At 43.3% G+C, this 23,347-nt stretch overlaps 2 protein-coding genes across 4 annotated transcripts in view; one reads left to right on the forward strand and one right to left on the reverse strand.

Moving 5' to 3' along the window:
* Positions 1–20,127, forward strand: tespa1 (thymocyte expressed, positive selection associated 1). 2 transcript variants are annotated; one of them, XM_035761151.2, is made up of 12 exons: positions 1–373; positions 2,059–2,121; positions 3,439–3,611; positions 4,107–4,149; positions 11,635–11,678; positions 11,794–11,847; positions 12,505–12,544; positions 13,099–13,191; positions 13,397–13,605; positions 16,678–18,098; positions 18,898–18,985; positions 19,557–20,127. In XM_035761151.2, exons 3-12 carry the CDS (start codon positions 3,458–3,460, stop codon positions 19,637–19,639), a joined length of 2,229 nt encoding a protein of 742 aa, XP_035617044.1. In that variant the 5' UTR covers positions 1–373; positions 2,059–2,121; positions 3,439–3,457; the 3' UTR covers positions 19,640–20,127. The 2 variants fall into 2 exon arrangements, with proteins under 2 accessions (XP_035617044.1, XP_035617045.1); XM_035761152.2 differs by lacking the exon at positions 2,059–2,121.
* The window catches only part of tarbp2 (TAR (HIV) RNA binding protein 2), a 12,304-nt gene continuing 9,084 nt past the window's right edge, over positions 20,128–23,347 (reverse strand). For both annotated transcript variants that reach the window (XM_035761154.2, XM_035761155.2), the window contains exons 5-8: positions 22,994–23,111; positions 22,608–22,735; positions 22,170–22,365; positions 20,128–21,851 (exon numbers count right to left, since the gene is read on the reverse strand). In XM_035761154.2, the coding sequence (XP_035617047.1) occupies positions 21,694–21,851; positions 22,170–22,365; positions 22,608–22,735; positions 22,994–23,111 (600 nt within the window). In that variant the 3' untranslated portion in view covers positions 20,128–21,693. The remainder of the gene's footprint in view (positions 21,852–22,169; positions 22,366–22,607; positions 22,736–22,993; positions 23,112–23,347) is intronic.

The following is a 23,347-nucleotide window of genomic DNA, read 5'->3' on the forward strand; positions in this document are numbered from 1 at the left end:
CGCAGGGAGGATGTATGTCACAAGTGTTTCAAACGCTCTTTTTTTTCTTAAATTGAAACCACACGAACTTCCTTTTCTACCTTCCTTGTATTGTAATTTGCGCGTCAAGAGACAGTCAGAGGAGTTGACAGCAATGATGTATATATTATACACATTGGTTTGAGAAAGAGAGGCGCGAACATGTAGCCTAGGCGTTGTGTTGATAAAGGTTGAAACATTTATCCAGGATGAACCGTTCCAGTAAATTGTCATCTGAAAAACAGAAGAAAACCTGGATGAAATACGCAGTGCTATGCTGACAACAAGATGCAACTCGAGACCGGTGAGCGCAGTGGGAGAAACCAGAATTGAAACCTGCGGTGCTTCAGTGAAGGTAGGCTTGGAAAGAACATTTTTTTCCTTTTTTGTCACTTAAAAAAAAACATTTGTCCTTGAAATACTGTAGTTTGGTGTCAGCATTTGCATGCGGTTTGTTTTTCAACCATGTTTTCTAAATATGTCCTTGTTTTTTGCTTGAGCAAATAGGCAGTGCAATCAAGTTTTATAACATTTTACGTTAGACTGACGATGGGCACTGAAGTATTTCTACCGATATTGGCAGTTGTTAGGCTATAGAAATTAAATAACGTACTTTTTTTCTCAGGGGGAACTTCTGTGATTGTCATGTAGGTTATGATTTTTCAGCTCTGGTCAACATTAACATAATTGAAAGCATTTTGTGAGTTTGTTACTATTACGATGATTATCAATGTTTTGTTCTTCCTTGTATTATGCATATCGTTAATCTCTCTCTTGAACAATGCATCTTTCCTAAGGGCACGAAGCAAGATAAAGTTAACCCGCACCTCTCTGATTCAGAGGTTTTGGGTTAAATGCGGAAGAAACATTTCATTTAATTTGAATGTATTCAGTTGTACAACTGACTAGATATCCCCCTTTTCCTCTGTATAAGAAGTGGATACAATCGGACCCTGGGAATTACCGTATCTATCCTCAGTATAACATCAATGATCCTAGAGAGAATTGTTCATGAGCAAATGTATGAATATGTCAACAAACACATTTTAGAAAAACATACTCTACTGATTCATGTCTACTTTAGTTGATTGACTTCATCAGGAAAGAGATTGATGAGGGAAATCTGTGTGGAATGCTACTGCTGGACCTACAGAATGCCTTTGATACAGTTAACCACTGTCTCCTAATCTCCAAACAGGAGGCACTGGGGCTGGGTAAAGTCCGACTTGACAGGTCGAGAGCAAGTGGTAGAGGTTAATGGTTCACTGTCTCAGGCAAAACCAATGAGTTGTGGTGTTCCGCAGGGGAGTGCGTCTGGGCCTCTATGGTTTTTACTGTATATATGAGTGAGGTGCTGACTACTAAAACCTCTGTTGGCTGCATCCACGGTGGAAGCTTGGGGGTGTGAGCATGGCAACTAAAGTGCTTGGGAAGGTTACTGCCAGCACCAAGTTTTGGCTAAAAAGTCCAAGCTGCTTGATAAGGACTCCATGAGAGTGCTAGCCACTGCCCTCATTCAATGCCATTTTGACTACTCTAGTACTTCCTGGTTTGGGATCTTAGCTAATGAAGGGGAAGCTCCAGATACCACCCTGATCCTCTTATTCTGGGCTATTGAAGGTGAGTCCACATAGGCAGGAGCTGCTTTCAGGATCTCAACTGGCTGCCTTTTGAGGCTAGGGTGTCCCATGTTAAATAAAATCTAACTGGTTACTTTCCTTGTGTTTGGGATGCACACAACCACAGCAACAGAACATGTGTTGCTAATGTGTGTTTATACAGGTTCAGGAGTAATGCTGCGAAAGGTACTGTCTTGTATACTGGAGCCTCAGAGTGGAATGAGTTGCCTCTGACCATTAAAACAATGTCCTCCCTGGGCAGCTTTAAAAAATACAGTAAAACAAAATGTTTGTCTTATTTGCCAATGTGAACGTCACCTACGACGTAACTGCAATGATGAGATGGATGTTCTTCTTCTTTGTTTTTTACGTTGTGTTAAAACGCGGCCATACTGTGTTCAATCGTGTGGATCTTGCCTAGCCATCTTGTCTGAAGAGGATCACTGTAACGCAGACGGAGGGAGTCAGGAAGCAGGTGCAGTCGGTGAGTTTAATCAGTGTGAATACAAAAACAGATGTAGGGTCTAAACATGGGAAAAAACAGGAAACAATACTACCTAACAAGTGATACAACGGAGTGTTGGATAAAGGGGAAGTAATCAGGGAGGGATGGGAGTCCAGGTGTGCCTCAAAATGGGTTTCCAGGTGTGCCTCAAAATGGGTTTCCAGGTGTGCGTCATGATGGGTTGCCAGGTGTGCGTCATGATGGGTTGCCAGGTGTGCGTCATGATGGGTTGCCAGGTGTGCCTCAAAATGGGTTTCCAGGTGTGCCTCAAAATGGGTTTCCAGGTGTGCGTCATGATGGGTTGCCAGGTGTGCGTCATGATGGGTTGCCAGGTGTGCGTCATGATGGGTTGCCAGGTGTGCATCATGATGGGATGATGGGTTGCCAGGACCGGAGGTTAGTAGACCGGCGATGTCGAGCGTCGGAGTGGGAGTAGACGTGACAATCACAATGGAATAAGTCCCACACTTTATTGTGTTTTCCTCTATGATTGAACTAATGTGTATGTATGGCTTGTTTTATGTGTACTTGTTTTGGTCAAATTAATAAACTCTATCTAATTATAGATTGATTTGAGTGAGTGTGTGTGTGTGTGTGTGTGTGTGTGTGTGTGTGTGTGTGTGGTGTCAATTATTTTTGAAATAGCAACTATTCATTCCAATCATGTGATAAATTCCTAATCACTTCCAACCAACAGTACTAGATTATTAATCCGTGAATATGTGTTCCTGCTTGAAATGCCCGAGAGGCACCAGTAGCTTCACTGAAAATGTCATTAAGATGGTCATGGTTTGGAAATTTGTAGTATTATCAATAATAAGTCTATTGATGAAATTGTATAATACTAATACTGTTTGGCTTCTACCAGTTGATCATTATTTAAGTAGGCTATTCAATGACTTGGTGAGCTGTTGAGTGAGTGTAATGAGGTCTGTGTGTAGATGGAGTAGAGGAGTCAGGCGCAGGACAGCAGATATGAGTAAATAAACGTACTTTACTCAACATATACAAAAAAGAGAGCCCACATAAACGGACCGTACTACATACAAACAATTACTCACAAACAAACATGGGGGAACAGTGGGTTAAATAATGAACAAGTAATTGGGGAATAGAAACCAGGTGTGTAAGACAAAACAAATGGAAAATGAAAAGTGGATCGGCGATGGCTAGAAGGCCGGTGACGTCGACCGCCAAACACCGCCCGAACAAGGAGAAGGACCGACTTCAGTGGAAGCCGTGACAGTGAGTTACGCATATTGTAAAACAGTGTCTCTTTTTGTTGTCCCCATGCAGCCCCCCCCCACCTCATCTGATGGAGAGGCCGTCTTCTACAACCAGGCGCCAGGCCTGGTTCCAGACCGGTCGCCAGTGGCCTACCCTGAAAGAACAAGATCCACAGGGACCTCCATCCACCCACCCGTCTGTTCCACACCAGTCTGCATCAGAGGATGATGTCTTCTCAGATGGTCAGTTCTCATTTTGGTAGTTCGATAAAGAGCTTACATTTTGAGTGACATTAAAAAAATAAACGTTCCTTTTATTTAACTAAGCACGTCAGTTATTTACAATGACGGCCTACCCCGGCCAAACCCGGACGACGCTGTGCCAATTGTGTGCTGACCTATGGGACTCCCAATCACGGTCGGATGTAATCCAGCCTGGATTCGAACCAGGGACTGTAGTGATGCCTCTTGCACTGAGATGCAGTGCCTTAGACCGCTGCGACATTGATGCATTACTGTATAATATCTATTGAACAACAACAAGCAGGGGGCTAAAACTCCTTAACAGCAACTCTGTTTAGTCTGGTATGTTTACAAGTCACAAAATGTGGACGGCTGGCCTCTGCATGATGCATCACAGCTTTGCGACAGAACAGAGCAAAAAAAAAATGTGCGAAGTGTTAATTGTCTTAATGCTGAATGCTCACCCAGATTGTTCTATATCTACTGTTTCCACAGGATGCTCAGCAGGAAAGATTGAGAGCTGGCTGCTGGGCTGTGGGTGAGTGAGCATGCCGTGCAAGGTTTGACTTTGAAATGAAAAACTTCAGAGAGGAACTCGATAGGCGAGGATGATGCGTCAGTGGCAGCTAAAGGTTGATGGAAACCGCCCACAGTGTGGGGAAATGTAACAGATGTGAATTGTCAGTATCAAGTTGTGCTCGAAAATAGATATTTTCTGTTTAGGATATGGTTACAGGTCAATGGCATGGCCCAAAGGGGATTCTTGAGTCATTTCCCGAAACACCTTGGTTCTAGAACTAGTTGTGTTCTATTTATACTGTTGGACATTCTATTTCCAAACTTTCTTTGGTGTTGTGTTTATAGTCCCAGGTATCCATCATATTTGGTAGAATAGTACTGTTTGTTCTGTTGATTCCTCCAGTTACGTTTAACAGAAAATAGCATCCATGTTAGCACAGACAAGCAATTGTTGTATAACTGGATGGAAACTTAAGTATTGTGTAATTACTTATGTATTATTACCAATGATCATAGATGACTTGGTCGCGTCTCTATTGGCAACATGATGTCATGAACGCAAGTCAAATTGCTCAAGTAGTCTGAAAATGGGACTAAAAGGGACGTGCGAACTTGTATTATTATTTTGTAGGTTTTTCAGTCGGATAAAGTGAGATAAGAAATGCTGGGGTGTTCTTACAGCATCTGGTTAACTTCACAATCTGACAATCCGCTTGAGAGCATTTCCTCTGTAGGAAGTGAAGAAACTTGTAAAAGCTGTAGCTCTGCTGGACAGACTGAGAGGATAGCTGGCTAGAGAGGATCCCTGTAGGTCTGACCCTGTATAGTAAAGATACCAGTAGGTCTGGTTCGACCTGGATGTGTTTAACACAGAAGGCAAAGGTTAAACAACCATTAACCATCGATCTAAGAGACAGTAGTATTTAATCATTCCGACTGCAGCTCATCACTGGGGCTAAATAGCCAGATATATATATAACTCAAGGGTTTTTCATTATTTACTATTTTCTACATTGTAGAATAATAGTGAAGACATCAGAATTATGAAATAACACATAATCATGTAGTAACCCCAAAAAGTGTTAAACAAATATATTTTATATTCTTCAAAGTAGCCACCCTGCCTTGATGACAGCTTTGTACACTCTTGGCATTCTCTCAACCAGCTTCATGAGGAATGCTTTTCCAACAGTTTTGAAGGAGTTCGGACATGTGATTGTGGAGGCCAGGTCATCTGATGCAGCACTCCATCGCTCTCCTTGGTCAAATAGCCCTTACACAGCCTAGAGGTATGTTTTGGGTCATTGTCCTGTTGAAAAATGAATGATCTTCCCACCTAGCGCAAACCAGATGGGATGATGTATCGCTGCAGAATGCTGTGGTAGACATGCTGGTTAAGTGTGCCTTGAATTCTAAATTAATCACTGACTGTCACCAGCAAAGCACCCCCACACCTCCTCCTCCATGCTTCACGGTGGGAACCACACATGTGGAGGTCATCTGTTCAACTACCCTGTGTCTCACAAAGACATGGCAGTTGGAACCAAAAATCTCAAATTTGGACTCCGACCAAAAGACAGATTTCCACCGGTCTAATGTCCATTGCTCGTGTTTCTTGGCCCAATCATCAAGTCTCCTCTTTAGTAGTGGTTTATTTTCTTCAGCAATTTGACCATGAAGGTGTGATTCACACAGTCTCCTCTTAACAGTTGATGTTGAGTCTGTTACTTGAACTCTGTGAAGCATTTATTTGGGCTGCAATCTGATCCTCTGCAGCAGAGGTAACTCTGGGTCTTCCTTTCATAGAGAGCCAGTTTCATCATAGCGCTTGATGGTTTTTGCAACTGCAATTAAAGAAACTTTCAAAATTCTTGAAATGTTCCATATTGACTGACCTTCATGTCTTAAAGTAATTATATTATTATTATTATTAAAGTAATGATGGACTGTCATTTCTCTGGTTATTTGGGCTGTCTTCTGTATACCACCCCTACCTTGTCACAACACAACTGATTGGCTCAAACGCATTAAGAAGGAAAGAAATTCCACAAATGAACTTTTAACATGACACACCTGTTAATTGAAATGCATTCCAGGTGACTACCTCATGAAGCTGGTTGAGAGAATGCCACGAGTGTGCAAAGCTGTCATCAAGGCAAAGGGTGGCTACTTTGAAGAATCTCAAATATAAAATATATTTTGATTCAACACATAATTCCATATGTGTTATTTCATAGTTGATGTCTTCACTATTATTCTACAATGTAGTAAATAAAATAACCCTGGAACGAGTAGGTGTGTCAACTTTTGACTGGTACTGTATATAGTAACTCCGGAAAGTAATCAGACCCCTTGACTTTTTCCTAACTTTGTTAGGTTACAGTCTTATGCTAATGTAACAGTATAATTTTAAACCGTCCTCTCGCCCATACCCGGGCGCGAACCAGGGACCTTCTGCACACATCAACAACAGTCACCCACGAAGCATCGTTACCCATCACTCCACAAAAGCCGCGGCCCTTGCAGAGCAAGGGCAACTACTACTTCAAGTTCTCAGAGCAAGTGACGTAAACGATTGAAACACTATTTAGCGCACACCGCTAACTAAGCTAGCCGTTTCACATCCGTTACACTCACCCCCCTTTTGACCTTCCTCCTTTTTCCGCAGCAACCAGTAATCCGGGTCAACAGCATCAATGTAACAGTATAATTTTAAACCGTCCCCTCGCCCATACCCGGGCGCGAACCAGGGACCCTCTGCACACATCAACAACAGTCACCCATGAAGCATCGTTACCCATCGCTCCACAAAAGCTGCGGCCCTTGCAGAGCAAGGGGAACTACTACTTCAAGGTCTCAGAGCAAGTGACGTAACCTATTGAAACGCTATTTAGCGCGCACCGCTAACTAAGCTAGCCGTTTCACATCCGTTACACTAAATTTAATAAATAGTTTTTCCCCCTCATCAATCTACATACAACAACTCATAATGACAAAGCAAAAACTGGATAAAACAAAAAATAATATATGAAATATCACATTTACTTAAGTATTCAGACCCTTTACTCAGTATTTTGTTGAAGCACCTTTGACAGCGATTACAGCCTCGAGTCTTCTTGGGTATGACGCTACAAGCTTGACCGGTATTTGGGGAGTTTGTTCCATTCTTCTCTGCAGATCCTCTCAAGCTCTGTCGTGTTTGTCAAGTTCGTGATAAGGATTGGACCAAGGTGCAGTGTGGTATGCGTACATACTTATTATTTAAAGAATAAACTCTGATCAAAATAACACAACGACACGTGACGCTATACAAAAGAGTGCTGACAGGCAACTACACATAGACAAGATCCCACAAACACCAAAGGGAAATGGCTACCTAAATATGATCCCCAATCAGAGACAATGATAAACAGCTGCCTCTGATTGGGAACCATATCAGGCCACCATAAACATACAAAACCCCTAGACAATACAAAACCCCTAGACAATACAAAACCCCAAAGACAATACTAAAACTAGCGTACCCACCCTAGTCACACCCTGACCTAACCAAAATAGAAAGAAAACAGAGATATCTCAGGTCAGGGCGTCCCAGTGTTGGATGGGGAGCATTTCTGCAGAGGTATTTTCAGGTCTCTCCAGAGATGTTCGATCGGGTTCAAGTCCGGGCTCTGGCTGGGCCACTCAAGGATATTCAGAGACTTGTCCCGAAGCCACTCCTGCATTGTCTTGGCTGTGTGCTTATGGTCGTTGTCCTGTTGGAAGGTGAACCTTCGCCCCAGTCTGAGGTCCTGAGCGCTCTGGAGAAGGCTTTCATCAAAGATCTCGCTGCTCTGCTCTCCATCTTTCCCTCGATCCTGACTATTCTCCCAGTCCCTCCTGCGGAAAAATATCCACACAGCATGAGGCTGCCACCACTTCCATACAATCCTGTCTCGGAGCTCTACAGACAATTTTTTGACCTCATGGCTTGGTTTTTGCTCTGACATGTACTCTCAACTGGGAAAACTTTTATATAGACAGGTGTGTGCCTTTCCAAATCATGTCCAGTCAATTGAATTTCCCACTGGTGAACTCCGATCAAGTTGTAGAAACATCTCAAGGATAGAAACAGGATGCACCTGAGCTCAATTTCAAGTCTCATAGCAAAGGGTCTGAATACTCATGTAAATAAGCAATAAATAAATAAATACTATATATATATATACACACACACACACACACACACACACACACACACATTTGCTGAAATTTCTAAAATGCTGTTTTCACTTTATGGGGTATTGTGTGTAGATGGACGAGGGGGAAAAAAAAAACATTTTAGAACAAGGATGTAACGTAACAAAATGTATAAAAAGTCAAGGGGTCTGAATACTTTCCCAATGGACTGTATATCCGCCTTACAATTTTTAATAGATAGACCAATGGTGTTTTATATAAATAGTGAATAATTAACAGGTCCCAAGACGGACCCCTGTGGAACACCTGTTAAATCGTTATTCAGACTTAACCCCATCAATCAGGTGTCTGAGCTCAGGCCTATCGAGGACAACTTATTCAATAAAACAGCATGATCAACAGTATCAAAAGCTTTTGACAGGTCCACAAAACAAAGCATCACATTTCATTTCATTGTTTTAAAGCATTAACAAAGATCGTTAACAACTGAAGTGGTTGCTGTAATAGTGCTCTGCCCAGGACTAAACCCCGATTGGATGCCCACGACTAAACCCTGATTGGTTTACATTCAAAATACATTTTTCAGATAAATTTAAAAAAAGGTGCAAAGTTATGCATTTACCAAGGATTCTAGAATCTTAGCCAAACAAGGAAGTGTTGAAATGGGGTGATAAGTATGATCTCTACTATCTCTGTGCTTATGGCGTGGCAGCACAAGAGATGATTTCTATACTTTTTGAATATTTCCTGATAATAATGTTAAATGAAAAAATGGTGGGTTATTGAGCCAACAATGATGGGTGCTGCACACTTTAAGCAGACTGGGATCCAATTGGTCGGTTCCTGTGGATTTGTTGTTGTCTATTGCTACCAAGGCATCCAGGACTTGGTTTTCTGTAAATAGTCTACATTTAGCCGGGTTCCCATTACAATCTGAAACAGTGGTTACATAATAATCAGATTTAGCCTTTTCTGATAAAAAAAATAAAAAAAAGTTTTTACATAATGATACCTCAGTTGCTTAAAAGCTTGTCCGTCTGGGCTTCTGTTCCTGGCCTTGACCCAATGTAATGGTCCAGTGTGTAGCTGGTGTAGAGAGTCAGGCGCAGGACAGCAGATATGAGTAATCAACGTACTTTACTAAAAAAAATACATGTGTACAAAGCACCATGGCGAGCCCACAAAAACTGGGCAATAGTCACTGTCCTGGGTGAAGACACCAGTAGAAACATATTTATCTGGTGTATCGGTTAAAATAAGAACAATCAGAGTTGATTTTGAAGGATCTTTAGGTTTGGGCTGTGTGGGTTTAGTCATCATCTGGGTTAGGTTTAGATTGTCTGCATTTCCCACATCATAATTTAGGTCACCCAGGATAATAACTTCTGATTTTAGGAAAATAAAAATAAACTACTAGTTTCCTCATCGAGTGCGCAAAGGTTAGCCGGGGGAGGACAGTAGACCCCTATAACAGTTATGGATGACATTTTTCCCCAGACAAAGGCTTAAAGATATACTGAACAAAAATATAAACACAACATTCAACAATTTCAAAGATTGTACTGAGTTCACTTCATATAAAGAAAGCAGCCAATTTAAATAAATAAATAAATTTGACCCTAATCTATGGATTTCACATGACTGGGAATACAGATATGCATCTGTTGGTCACATGTACTTTAAAGAAAAGGTAGGGGCGTGGAACAGAAAACCAGTCAGTATCTGGTGTGACCACCATTTGCCTCATGCAGCGTGACATCTCCTACGCATAGAGTTGATCAGGCTGTTTATTGTGGCCTGTGGAATGTTGTCCTAATCTTTTCAATGGCTGTGTGAAGTTGCTGGATATGGGCAGGTATTGGACCACAACTTTGACATCAGGAAACTGCTCGCCTACACATGCGGTTGTGAGGCCGGTTGGCCATACTGTCAAATTCTCAAAAACGATGTTGGAGGGGGCTTATGGTAGAGAAAGGAAATTCTCTGGCAACAGCTCTGGTGGACATTCCTGCAGTCAGCTTGCCAATTGCACGCTCCCTAAAAACTTGAAACCTCTGTGCCATTGTGTTTCTGACAAAACGGCCCATGGGGCCTGGGGCCGCAACCAACCAATGATGGAATGAAGCAAATCAAATGTTATTTTATTTGTCACATACACCGAATACAACAGGAATATGACCAACATTGAAATGCTGAATACAACAGGAATACGACCAACATTGAAATGCTGAATATAAGCCCTTAACCAACAATAGACCTTACAGTGAAATGCTTACTTAATGAGTCAATGTGGAGGCTATATATAGGGGGTACTGGTACAGAGTCAATGTGGAGGCTATATACAGGGGGTACCGGTACAGAGTCAATGTGGAGGCTTTATACAGGGGGTACCGGTACAGAGTCAATGTGGAGGCTATATACAGGGGGTACTGGTACAGAGTCAATGTGGAGGCTATATACAGGGGGTACTGGTACAGAGTCAATGTGGAGGCTATATACAGGGGTACTGGTACAGAGTCAATGTGGAGGCTATATACAGGGTGGTACCGGTACAGAGTCCATGTGGAGGCTATATACAGGGAGGTACTGGTACAGAGTCAATGTGGAGGCTATATACAGGGGGTACTGGTACAGAGTCAATGTGGAGGCTATATACAGGGGGTACTGGTACAGAGTCAATGTGGAGGCTATATACAGGGGGTACTGGTACAGAGTCAATGTGGAGGCTATATATAGGGGGTACTGGTACAGAGTCAATGTGGAGGCTATATACAGGGGGTACCGGTACAGAGTCAATGTGGAGGCTTTATACAGGGGGTACTTCAATGTGCAGAGGTGTTGAGGTAATATTTACATGTAGGTAGAGTTATCAAAGTGACTATGCATAGATAATAACAGAGAGTAGCAGCAGCGTTCTGGGGGGGGGCAATGTAAATAGTCTGGGTAGCCATTTGATTGGCTGTTCAGGAGTCTTATGGCTTTGGAGTATAAACTAGGATTCTCTTGGACCTAGACTTGGTGCTCCGGTACCCCTTTGCCGTGCGGTAGCAAGAGAGAACAGCCTATAACTAGGGTGGCTGGAGTCTTTGAAAACTGTTTAGGGCCTTCCTCTGACTCCGCCTGGTATAGAGGTCCTGGATGGCAGGAAGCTTGGCTGTACACACTACCCTCTGTAGTGCCTTGCGGGTGGATGCCGAGCAGTTGTCATACCAGGCTGTGATGTAACAATAAAGGTTTTTGTTTTGGTGTGTAGGTCTTTTATTTTTTTATTTTAAATTGAAATTTTATGATTAGTAACAACATGTAACCTACGTCTTCTCATTAGGCTGGAGACGGACTCAGAAAACTCTAGACATAATCTGACTGTTGGTAAGTCTGACAACAAAGCCACCGTCACAGAAATCTACTGTCAGCATGGAGCAATGATGTCATATCCTACTGGTCACAACAGAACACTGATTTTTAGTCTCCTCTCTTCTTCCAGAGTCTCTGCTGAAATCGAAAAGTTTTGAAGATGACCTGAGTCTGGGGGCTGAGGGTGAGGATGAAAGAGAAGATAAACCTGTTGGCACACATTTACATGCAGGCGCGCACAGACACACGGACACACACACACACACCGAGATAAAAACACACCATAGGAAATAATCAAAGCAGGAAATAGTTTTGTAGGAAAATTAGGAGAGCATCATGAATGTTTTGGAAACGGATGGTCTGTGTATGTGTGTTACCTTGTGAAGTCCCATTAGACCTGTTTTGTCTAGTGGAAGGCTTTCATTATTTTGCCATTTAATAAATCCAGGGTACAGGTCTGCAATGTTAGTGAGATACACCGTTCTCATGGCATAGGACTGCTTCTCCACTACTAGTACATCAACGACATGTAGTTCCAATGAAACAAAACAATAGGCTCATTGTAGCATCTAACCTTCAGCCTTCACCTCTTTTAATTGAGTGTCTGACATGCTGGTGCATGTTATTTAGCTGCTGACTGACTGACTCTCCCTAAGACTGGCCCGATTTTATATAAAGCAAAGATGAGGGCGTGTCTGAAAAGAGACAAGCCATCGCTCACTGAAGTCTAGTCACAACACAAAGGGGCACAGAGGAAATGTACCAAATCTTCTGGGGGAAAACACACACGCACCAGTGTTTTCTTTTCACTCAAACGTTACTTTCCTTTAATGTTTTACAGCTACAGTATTAAATGTTGAGGAAGGAGTCTCAGAACTGAGGTAAGACCATATTTAACCGGAATATGTGGTTTAATTACATAAATTCTGTCTTAAATGTCTTTCCTGTTTTAGAGGGAGGTTTAGTTTAGTCAAGTATGGTTGAAGAGATGTAAGTTGACCTGCTTTTATCTCCCAATGGTGGTGCCTGCTGGCTAAATGGTGCCTGCTGGCTAAATGGTGCCTGCTGGCTAAATGGTGCCTGTGTAGCAGCTGCCCACTGCTGTTTCCGCCACCCAAACATCCTCACAGAGGAGTCACCACCAGGCCACTGGCCACCCACAGTAGATCTGTCAAATTTACAAAGTACTACACACGGCAGGCTACATTTATAGTCTGGAGTTGTTTTTTTTATTTTTTATACATCCCCCCCCCCCCAGCTACTAGTACATTTTAAATACAGGTACATTAAGATATGACTTCTGTTTTAATACAGGCACAATAATAAATAATAGCATGCATCAACTACTATTATAAAGTTATTAGAATCTTTCTGGTTTGTTTTGGCCATTGTTTATTTCTGCCTGTCATCTTTGATTCCTGTTCTGTATCTGCAGTACTCCCCACCAGAGGCTGGCTCTGTCCCTTCTCCACCTGGGTCACAGTCTGGCCTCCAGTGGGCTCTCCAAAAGCACCAGTAAAGCCTCGAGGCGAGTTGGGACCAACCACTCTCAACCTGATGTTTCACAGTCTAACAGATCTAGTACAACGGTCACTGAAGAATGTTTCAACTGAAGTGCAGTCAGTAACTCTCTCTCTCTCTCTCTCCTCTCTTCCTCTATATCTCCGTCCCCATCCCCTCTCTCTTCTATCTGTCTCTCTGACTCATCACTTACACACACACACACACCCTAGTGTGTCGGAGGCCCTGCAGATGTGTGCGGAGGATGCAGAGGAGACTCTGTACCAGTTAGGGTTTGGTTGTGATGAGCCTGAGGTCACGGCCCGTATACCTATCCGCTTCATCAACTTCCCCTCCCATGCCCACGGCATCAACCTCCGCCTCTTCCTTCAGTCCCAACTGCACCGGCTCCGACAGGAGGACCCAGGACTCTCCCTGGCCAGTAAGACAAACACACACCATTGTGTGGGACTCCCACCCACACTACTGCGGTCATCACCATCACGCAACACCCACAGCCAAGATATAGATAGTGTCTGAATATGACTCAGCTATAATTTACATAATAACTGTAGTTATGTAGCACTCAGCTTCATTTACGTAGTAACTGTAGTTATGGAGCACTCAGCTTCATTTACGTAGTAACTGTAGTTATGGAGCACTCAGCTTCATTTACGTAGTAACTGTAGTTATGGAGCACTCAGCTTCATTTACGTAGTAACTGTAGTTATGGAGCACTCAGCTTCATTTACGTAGTAACTGTAGTTATGGAGCACTCAGCTTCATTTACGTAGTAACTGTAGTTATGGAGCACTCAGCTTCATTTACGTAGTAACTGTAGTTATGGAGCACTCAGCTTCATTTACGTAGTAACTGTAGTTATGGAGCACTCAGCTTCATTTACGTAGTAACTGTAGTTATGGAGCACTCAGCTTCATTTACGTAGTAACTGTAGTTATGGAGCACTCAGCTTCATTTACGTAGTAACTGTAGTTATGGAGCACTCAGCTTCATTTACGTAGTAACTGTAGTTATGGAGCACTCAGCTTCATTTACGTAGTAACTGTAGTTATGGAGCACTCAGCTTCATTTACGTAGTAACTGTAGTTATGGAGCACTCAGCTTCATTTACGTAGTAACTGTAGTTATGGAGCACTCAGCTTCATTTACGTAGTAACTGTAGTTATGGAGCACTCAGCTTCATTTACGTAGTAACTGTAGTTATGGAGCACTCAGCTTCATTTACGTAGTAACTGTAGTTATGGAGCACTCAGCTTCATTTACGTAGTAACTGTAGTTATGGAGCACTCAGCTTCATTTACGTAGTAACTGTAGTTATGGAGCACTCAGCTTCATTTACGTAGTAACTGTGGTTATGTAGCACTCAGCTTCATTTACGTAGTAACTGCGGTTATGTAGCACTCAGCTTCATTTACGTAGTAACTGCGGTTATGTAGCACTCAGCTTCATTTACGTAGTAACTGCGGTTATGTAGCACTCAGCTTCATTTACGTAGTAACTGCGGTTATGTAGCACTCAGCTTCATTTACGTAGTAACTGCGGTTATGTAGCACTCAGCTTCATTTACGTAGTAACTGCGGTTATGTAGCACTCAGCTTCATTTACGTAGTAACTGCGGTTATGTAGCACTCAGCTTCATTTACGTAGTAACTGCGGTTATGTAGCACTCAGCTTCATTTACGTAGTAACTGCGGTTATGTAGCACTCAGCTTCATTTACGTAGTAACTGTAGTTATGGAGCACTCAGCTTCATTTACGTAGTAACTGTAGTCATGGAGCACTCAGCTTCATTTACGTAGTAACTGTAGTTATGGAGCACTCAGCTTCATTTACGTAGTAACTGTAGTTATGTAGCACTTTTCATGCAGTTGAAACAGTTGAATCACTAAATCGAAGTGTACAATAGACAACTACATCTACAGACTGATAGTGTCTATATAACTCTGTAGTATACAGGACCTTCAGAAAGTTTACACACCTCTTCACTTATTCCACCTTTTTGTTGTTACATCCTGAATTTAAATTGAAAAATAAATACAAATATTTCTCACCCATCTACACACAATACCCCGTAATGACATCACAATACCCCGTAATGACATCACAATACCCCGTAATGACATCACAATACCCCGTAATGACATCACAGTACCCCGTGATGACGTCACAGTACCCCGTGATGACGTCACAGTACCCCGTGATGACGTCACAGTACCCCGTGATGACGTCACAATATCCCGTGATGACGTCACAATACCCCACATCATAACAAAGTGAACGCATGTTTTTAGAAAGTTTAGCTAATTTATTGAAATTGAATTCAGAAATACAGCGCCTTGCAAAAGTATTCACCCCCTTTGGCGTTTTTTCCTATTTTGTTGCGTTACAACCTGTAATTTAAATGGATTTTTATTTGGATTTCATGTAATGGACAGACACAAAATAGTCCAAATTGGTGAAGTGAAATGAAAAAAAAAATGACTTGTTTCAAAAAATGTAAAACAATTAAAAATGGAAATGTGGTGGGTGCATATGTATTCACCCCCTCTGCTATGAAGCCCCTAAATAACATCTGGTGCTGCCAATTACCTTCAGAAGTCACATAATTAGTTAGATTGCACACAGGTGGACTTTATTTAAGTGTCACATGATCTCAGTATAAACTGTATACACCTGTTCTGAAAGGCCCCAGAGTCTGCAACACCACTTTTTTTGGGGGGGGGGGATAGTTATGCACGTCCACGCTTTCACAATAAAACATATATTGCATGTTGTGTAAATCAAATGATACAAACTCCCCCCCAAAAATCTATTTTAATTCCAGGTTTTAAGGCAACAAAATAGTAGAAATGCCCAGGGGGGGTGAATACCTTCACAAGCCACTGTATCTCATTTATACTGAATAAACACAACATGCAACAATTTCAACAATTTTACTGAGCTACAGTTCATATAAAGAAATCAGTCAATTGAAATAAATTCATTAGGCCCTAATCTATGGATTTCACATGACTGGGCAGGGGTGTAGCCATGGGTGGGCCTGGGAGGGCATAGGCCCACCCACTGGGAACCGGGCCCAGCCAATCAGATTGAGTTTTCCCACACTGACTTTTCTATCAACAATTCACATCTCCCATTGTCCTCTGTGTTGGGCAGCATTCCAAACAGTACAATGTCCTCTGTGTTGGGCAGCATTCCAAACAGTACAATGTCCTCTGTGTTGGGCAGCATTCCAAACAGTACAATGTCCTCTGTGTTGGGCAGCATTCCAAACAGTACAATGTCCTCTGTGTTGGGCAGCATTCCAAACAGTACAATGTCCTCTGTGTTGGGCAGCATTCCAAACAGTACAATGTCCTCTGTGTTGGGCAGCATTCCAAACAGTACAATGTCCTCTGTGTTGGGCAGCATTCCAAACAGTACAATGCCCTCTGTGTTGGGCAGCATTCCAAACAAACTGTTCCTTTCTCTGAATGTGTCTTCCCCCCTGCAGGCCGTTTCAGGCAGGTAGAGGTGCTGACAGCCATGGCCAACGCCTTCTACTCCCTCTACTCACACGTGTCCCGCACGCCCCTCCAGAAGCTCGCCCCTCCTGAGTTCAGCTTCTCCCCCACCGCTGACAGGCAGATCGGACGGCGCTTCATGGGAAGTGTCCGCAGCGAACCGAGGTCTCCAGTGGAACGACTCAAGGATACGGTTTCTAAGATGTGCCTGTATACTGGCTCTGGGGCTTCTGCCCGGCTGGGCTCGGACTCTGCCTGCCCCAGACCAGGACTCTCCCCCGGGCCTGGGTCGGCACCCAAGAAGAGAAGCAGCCTTCCTGACTTGGTGGGTCTGGTCCTGGAGAACACCAAGGCAGAGCCTTTATCCAGAGACATGGAGGAGGATAATCAGGATACAGGGGAGAGTAATGAGACGAGTGCTGCTGTGGACACGATGGTGAGAGATAGAGAGATAGAGACACAGGGACACATAGACAGGGAGGGGGAGCAGGGGTTGTTTTCAGATGTACAGGATATGGACACTGGGGATAGTAACAAGACCTGTGCTGTGGGCACACGTCTGTTCAGGGGCAGAGAGACAGAGACACCGGGAGATAGAGACACAGTCAGGGACAAGGAGTTGGAGCAGGGATCGTCATCAGATGGGGATGGAGTTGATTTAGAGAGGGAGCGACATTCTGACAGAACACCCAACCTTGGGGCATCATCACTTTCAGAATCGGGTCATCAAAGAGAGCCCAGTAGTAGGAAGAAGCTGGACTTTGGCCTTACTACTCCAAGACCTACTTGTGAAGTTGGAGAAACTCAAAACACAATTCATCCCACAGGCTGGGCAACGGTAGTGGCACCGGTCGCCAAGGTTACCCATGACATCACCCGTCCTCAGATCGTTGAGTGTGTTCACCAGGCTCCGTACAGCAGTCAACTACAACAGAGGAATAGTAACACACAGACGGTGGACATTTTGTCCTCTGAGAACGTCAGAAGATCTGACCGATCCTTCACCACATCGGACGGACTACACAAACCCAGGGAGGAGGATTTCTTAACTACCAGTAACGCAGCCAAGAGTTTAGAGGTCACAGTAACTCCCATGTCTAAGGTGGAGTCTAGTTTGGGAGAAACTGGAACACGGGTTGTGTCAACGTTCGTGTCTATAGAGCTCCTTAGTTGCAGGAAGTCCCCTTGTCTCATCACTGTTACTGATGTGACACCACCTAGTTCTTTAGACACAGATGCACCTGAGATGATTCTCCCTGCCAGTGGTGGGAGCACAGTGGAGCCTCCAGCAGCCCAGTATTATCCAGGTGTATGGAGGAACAAGAGGTACCTGAGTCCTCTGAAACCAACATCACTCCAAGGGCAGGTCTCCCAAACTATTCAACAGGCCAACTCCTTTGAGCTGGAGGAGGTAAGTGACAGAACTGTTTTGGATTGACCCATATGGCACACTGTACTCCGGTCTCTGAGTTCCTCGGGCTGATACAGACCTCTATCTGGTGTAGTCCATTATCCATCCACTGTACTCCGGTCTCTGATTTCCTAGGGCTGATACACACCTCTATCTGGTGTAGTCCATTATCCATCCACTGTACTCCGGTCTCTGATTTCCTAGGGCTGATACACACCTCTATCTGGTGTAGTCCATTATCCATCCACTGTACTCCGGTCTCTGATTTCCTAGGGCTGATACACACCTCTATCTGGTGTAGTCCATTATCCATCCACTGTACTCCGGTCTCTGAGTTCCTAGGGCTGATACACACCTCTATCTGGTGTAGTCCATTATCCATCCACTGTACTCCGGTCTCTGATTTCCTAGGGCTGATAGAGGTGTGTATCTGGTGTAGTCCATTATCCATCCTTTGTTGCCTGACTCAAATCAAACTTTGTCAAATGCACCGAATACAACAAGTGTAGATGAGTGAAATGCTGACTTACAAGCCATTAACCAACAGTGCAGTTCAAGAAGAGTTAAGAAAATATTTACCAAATAAACTAAAGTAAAAAATTATCACAATAAAATAACAATAACGAGGCTATATACAGGGGGTACCGAGTCAGTGTGGAGTCTATATACAGGGGGTATGGGTACCGAGTCAGTGTGCGGGGGTACAGGTTATTCAAGGTGATTTGTACATGTAGGTAGGGGTGAAGTGACTATGCATACTTGGGCCAGGAGTTTTTCCTGACTACCTGTTTTCCAATAGGTACAGAGCGCAGGGGAGGAAGACTTCGGACAGCAAGAAACTATAAGGTCGACATCTTTGTCACGGTCCACTGTCAATCAAAACAAAGGTGAGTTCATAGTCTTGATTGATATGTGGTCATAGTCAGCTGATACCTAGTGATATTAACAGTCTATATCTGCTCACTACACTCTTTGGGAAAACGAAGACTCTAAAACAGTTCCTCGGCTGTCCAAAGGAGAATCCTTTATTATATATATTAAAAAATATATTTTACGACCAAACTAGTTGTTTTTAGAGAAAGATGACTGACTAGTGTGATTCAGAGCAGTCAAATTACTGACTGGGACTTTGGTTTAATCTCACAGGAACACACACCCTTTTCAAATGACAGTTTTGAAGTGAATGTGGTTGATACTGTAGCTGCAATGGGCAGTGGTGTTACATTACCTGCCAATGAGTTGCTGTGTGAAGAAAGGTGTGTTCACAACTTGTAGCCACACTTTCTCTCGTAAGAATGATTGATGTTCCATCGAGAACGTCAGCTAACTGGAAATGTGAAGGAGAGTATGGGCAGGTTGACCCTCCATGTTTAATTCAGGGATGTGCTGTAGGCCTGTGTTAAAGCCATGAGGAGAGTATGGCTGTCTGTGTGTAGACCTGAGGTTTTCTTTCTGTAGGTCTGGTGGTTCGAGGGGACAGCATGCAATCAGACAGTAGTGGCTACGCTGATGACGACTCCCCTGACAGAGACAAGAGCTGATGAACAGGACCCTCGGGGAAATGGACTCCGGGAGCTATTATTTACATGAGTCATACAAACATATTGAGCCACTGAAGGTACAGTCAGATACGGATTGTTATTGTGAATGACATCATGAAATCAGGTGGCATTCTGACCACACCCACTTCGACGTCACACTTCAACGTTGACTTCTGTTGGTTAACACATTGCCCCGTAGGCATATTTAACACACAGATCAAGTTTCCTAACCTGATGCGCAGGCATTGCCTCAACCAACAGTTGTGTGCCAGACAATGCAATGTGGTTCGCTGACATGTTTAAATACTTGTCCAGGCGTTGTAAGATCTTCAGTGTAAGTCGGACAGGAACTCAACCCTTCGGTTTTGATTGTGTAGACCGTCTTGTGTCCAGTGTTTCTGTTGACAGTCATTAATCCATGCTAGTGCTGTGCCTTTTGTGAAAGTCGTTATTTATGAATGTTAAAAATAAAGTGATTTCAAGAAACATTTTATTTGCACTGAAATCAAGTATTTTATTTAAAAAAAGGAACAAAGCAAACCGGTGATGGACCACACGTCCCCACAATGGTCAAACATTGGAAAAGAGAGGATACCTAGTCAGTTGAACAACTGAAATGGGTCTTCCACATTTAAACCCAACTAATCAGATGCGGTGTGTGTTTCTCTCACTGCTTGCTCATCATGAGATGTAGCAGCGACCAACAGTCACCCTACTCTACTACAAGCCAGTATACTTCTGGCACTCGCTACCAATACTATTCTTGACTCAACCTCCCATATGAAACCATGAAGGCGTGACTATCTGAACTGGTGGGAGTAAACATGGGAGGATATAAGAGTTAAGGCTATATACCATTAGCATGTAACAGGAAGTAGAGGAGCAGATTAGTCAGCCGTTGTGCAAGAGAATCCAAGTTAGATGATCTACTATATTAAATGCAGCGATACAATTCCATCTAAAATTCAATGCTAGCCTGGTCCCAGATCTGTTTGTGCTTTTGGCCTACTCTATTGTCATTGTATTAACATTGCAATTCCATAAGTAGTGGGTAAGAGACCTTGAACAGACTGGCACACAGGCTAATTAGATGGTCCATTTCAGACATTAACAATAACAACAGTTGAAGGGAAGTGATATTATCAATTCATTGAGGGTCCATTGACACAGTTTTACGAGAGCAACCAGCTATTAACATTAAAATGACTCATTTTAAATCACAGTAATCTATTCACAATTTCAAAACAAGGTTTTGTGAGGTCTAACAAAGAAAATAATCAATGGTAAAGTACAATGTTAAATGTAATTCCAAAACTCAACATTTTGCATTTCAGATGTTAAGCAATTTAAAAATGTACACCTTTTAACAGTTATCAGATGACTCTTCTTAAAAAAGTCAATTACTTGACAGACAGATGGGCTGGATCTTGTCTACTTGGCAATAAAAGTACACAAGTCTCTAAATTTAAGAATTCATGTTGTTAAAAGGTCCACTTTTCAATGTCCAAAATTAGACTTCATTCAGGCCAAGACTTCTTCAACGGGGGGGGGGGAGAAGAGGTATTTTTGGTTGACGACAAAGTACTTACTAGCTAATGAAAAGGCAACCAAAGCCAATCATTGTAGATGTGGCAAAACAAATAAAACAGCCAATGAGGCTACAGTGAAACGGGGGTTGTTGTCAAATGTATTTGGCCCTTTCCCTGCAGAGTATCTCTCTAGGCCTGTGACAGCAGAGGAGGTGGGTGACTGACCATCCAAATAAATGGTGTAGCCAATCAAGAGGTCATTGAGGGCTATGTGGGATATCTTCAAGGCATAGGGACAAATTATCTAGGGCTATGTGGGATATCTTCAGGGGGCATTTAGGAATGAACAGACCAGAGAACTACAGGGCTGTGGGGGGGACAGACAAATTCCAATTCCCACATGGGTAATTCTGGATCAATCAATGGTTACTTCCCTTGACCACCATTGGTTGGAAGATGCTTCCACCCTCCGATGTGATCAGGGTCTAGGTCGTTGCCATGGAGAGAGGTTGGTCTGGGAGACAGTCACTTCCCCCCAGCCATGATTTTGAGGTATTGCAGTGCATTGTGGGCTGCGCTGGCGCGGGCACCGTCCTGATTGGGTGCGAAGCCGTGGCACACCGTGATTGGCTGAGTGGATAGCTCTACCAGACACTGGCACAGACCGCTCAAACTGCGCTCCTCTGGCACAAGGAAATAAGGAAACACACATTAGGTTCATACATCACAGCCTGGTCACATTCACAAAGAGAGCTGGTTTAGGATCAGTTTAGCATATATTTTGTTTTTGTAATTTTTTGTTGGGGAGGGTTATAGGTACATTATCCATTTCAATATGATAAAGTAGCTGCCACTAAAGAAAAATTATATTTCTTACAGTTAAATTAATACATTCAGTATAAAAAAACAGGAAAACAAAGTGGATCTACACCCCCCCCAGACCTCCTAGCCCACCCCCCCTGTATGTGAATTGGCCCCAGTGATGAGGGGATGTTATTTACCTATGTCGAGGTAGCTGACGTCAAAGCGCTGCTCCTCTGAGAGGTCGTGTAGCAGAGAGCAGAAGTCAGAGCTGGGCATGCCCAGAGGGTGGCTCCTTAGCTGTAGCATCTTCTCCCCAGCAGAGTTCCTCAGAGAGTCCCAGGTACAGCCCAGACCTTTACACTTCCCTGCCTCCACCCTGCCCCCACCCATGTTCTACCCACCAGAGGAGACAGTGGTACCATGATTCAGACACTCGGGCAACCTCATTCATTTTAATAAACATTTCGCTACACCTTCAATATCTGCTAAACATGTGTATTCGACCAACAATATTTGATTTATTTCTAACCGGAAAGTCTGAAGAACAGACACTTATTTGCAATGATGAACTGTCAGGAAGCGAGCACAGCAGCAATATTGTCTTAGAAAAAGCCACCAACAGGTCGCTGTCTCACCATGATAAAAGTGTCATCCTCAGGCTCAGTCTCGTGGCTGCTCCTCAGGTCTACAGGAACATCGTGGATCCTGGACAACATCTTAGCAGCTGCATTCCTCTTGGCTAGTTTCTTCGATGTGCCACTGCCTGTGGGACAGAGGCTGGATGTAAGACACAGAATTGCTTCTTGTAAACAGTTTCCCAAACATCTCCTAAAAGTATCCTCCTCAGTCACTCCATGGATTCTATTCCAGAACTAGCACGCCTGATTTCACTTCCTGGTTAGTTGACCAATTGAATCATGTTGCTACACAAGGACATACAATATACCTAATGGTGTAATGTAAAAAAAAAACTAAAACAAATCCATGACATATTGAAAAGGGCAGAACCCAAGTTAGTTACCAATTTCAACAAATCTCTCCACCCGGCATGTCATGGTGAACTCCTTGCGGTGGGCAGGCCCCGACTCCTGGGTCACGGTGTACTCTGGCAGACGCCAGCCTTTCTGAACCACCAGCTCCTTTCAGTGAAACACACAAAGTCATGTATCCATAAAGTGGGAGATTCATTTACCTTTAAATGTTTTGCTTCACAATTAACGCCATTATCCTCTGTAAAGGTCGGAGGGTGTTCGGAGACTGACAGTATACATCTATAGCCAGGCTCCTCCAACCCTGTCCCTGGAGAGCCACCCTCCTGTAGGTTCCCACTCCAACCCTGTCCCTGGAGAGCTACCCTCCTGTAGGTTTTCCTGGA

The sequence above is a fragment of the Oncorhynchus keta genome, chromosome 10 (genome assembly GCF_023373465.1).
Source record: "Oncorhynchus keta strain PuntledgeMale-10-30-2019 chromosome 10, Oket_V2, whole genome shotgun sequence".
NCBI classification, from domain to species: domain Eukaryota; kingdom Metazoa; phylum Chordata; class Actinopteri; order Salmoniformes; family Salmonidae; genus Oncorhynchus; species Oncorhynchus keta.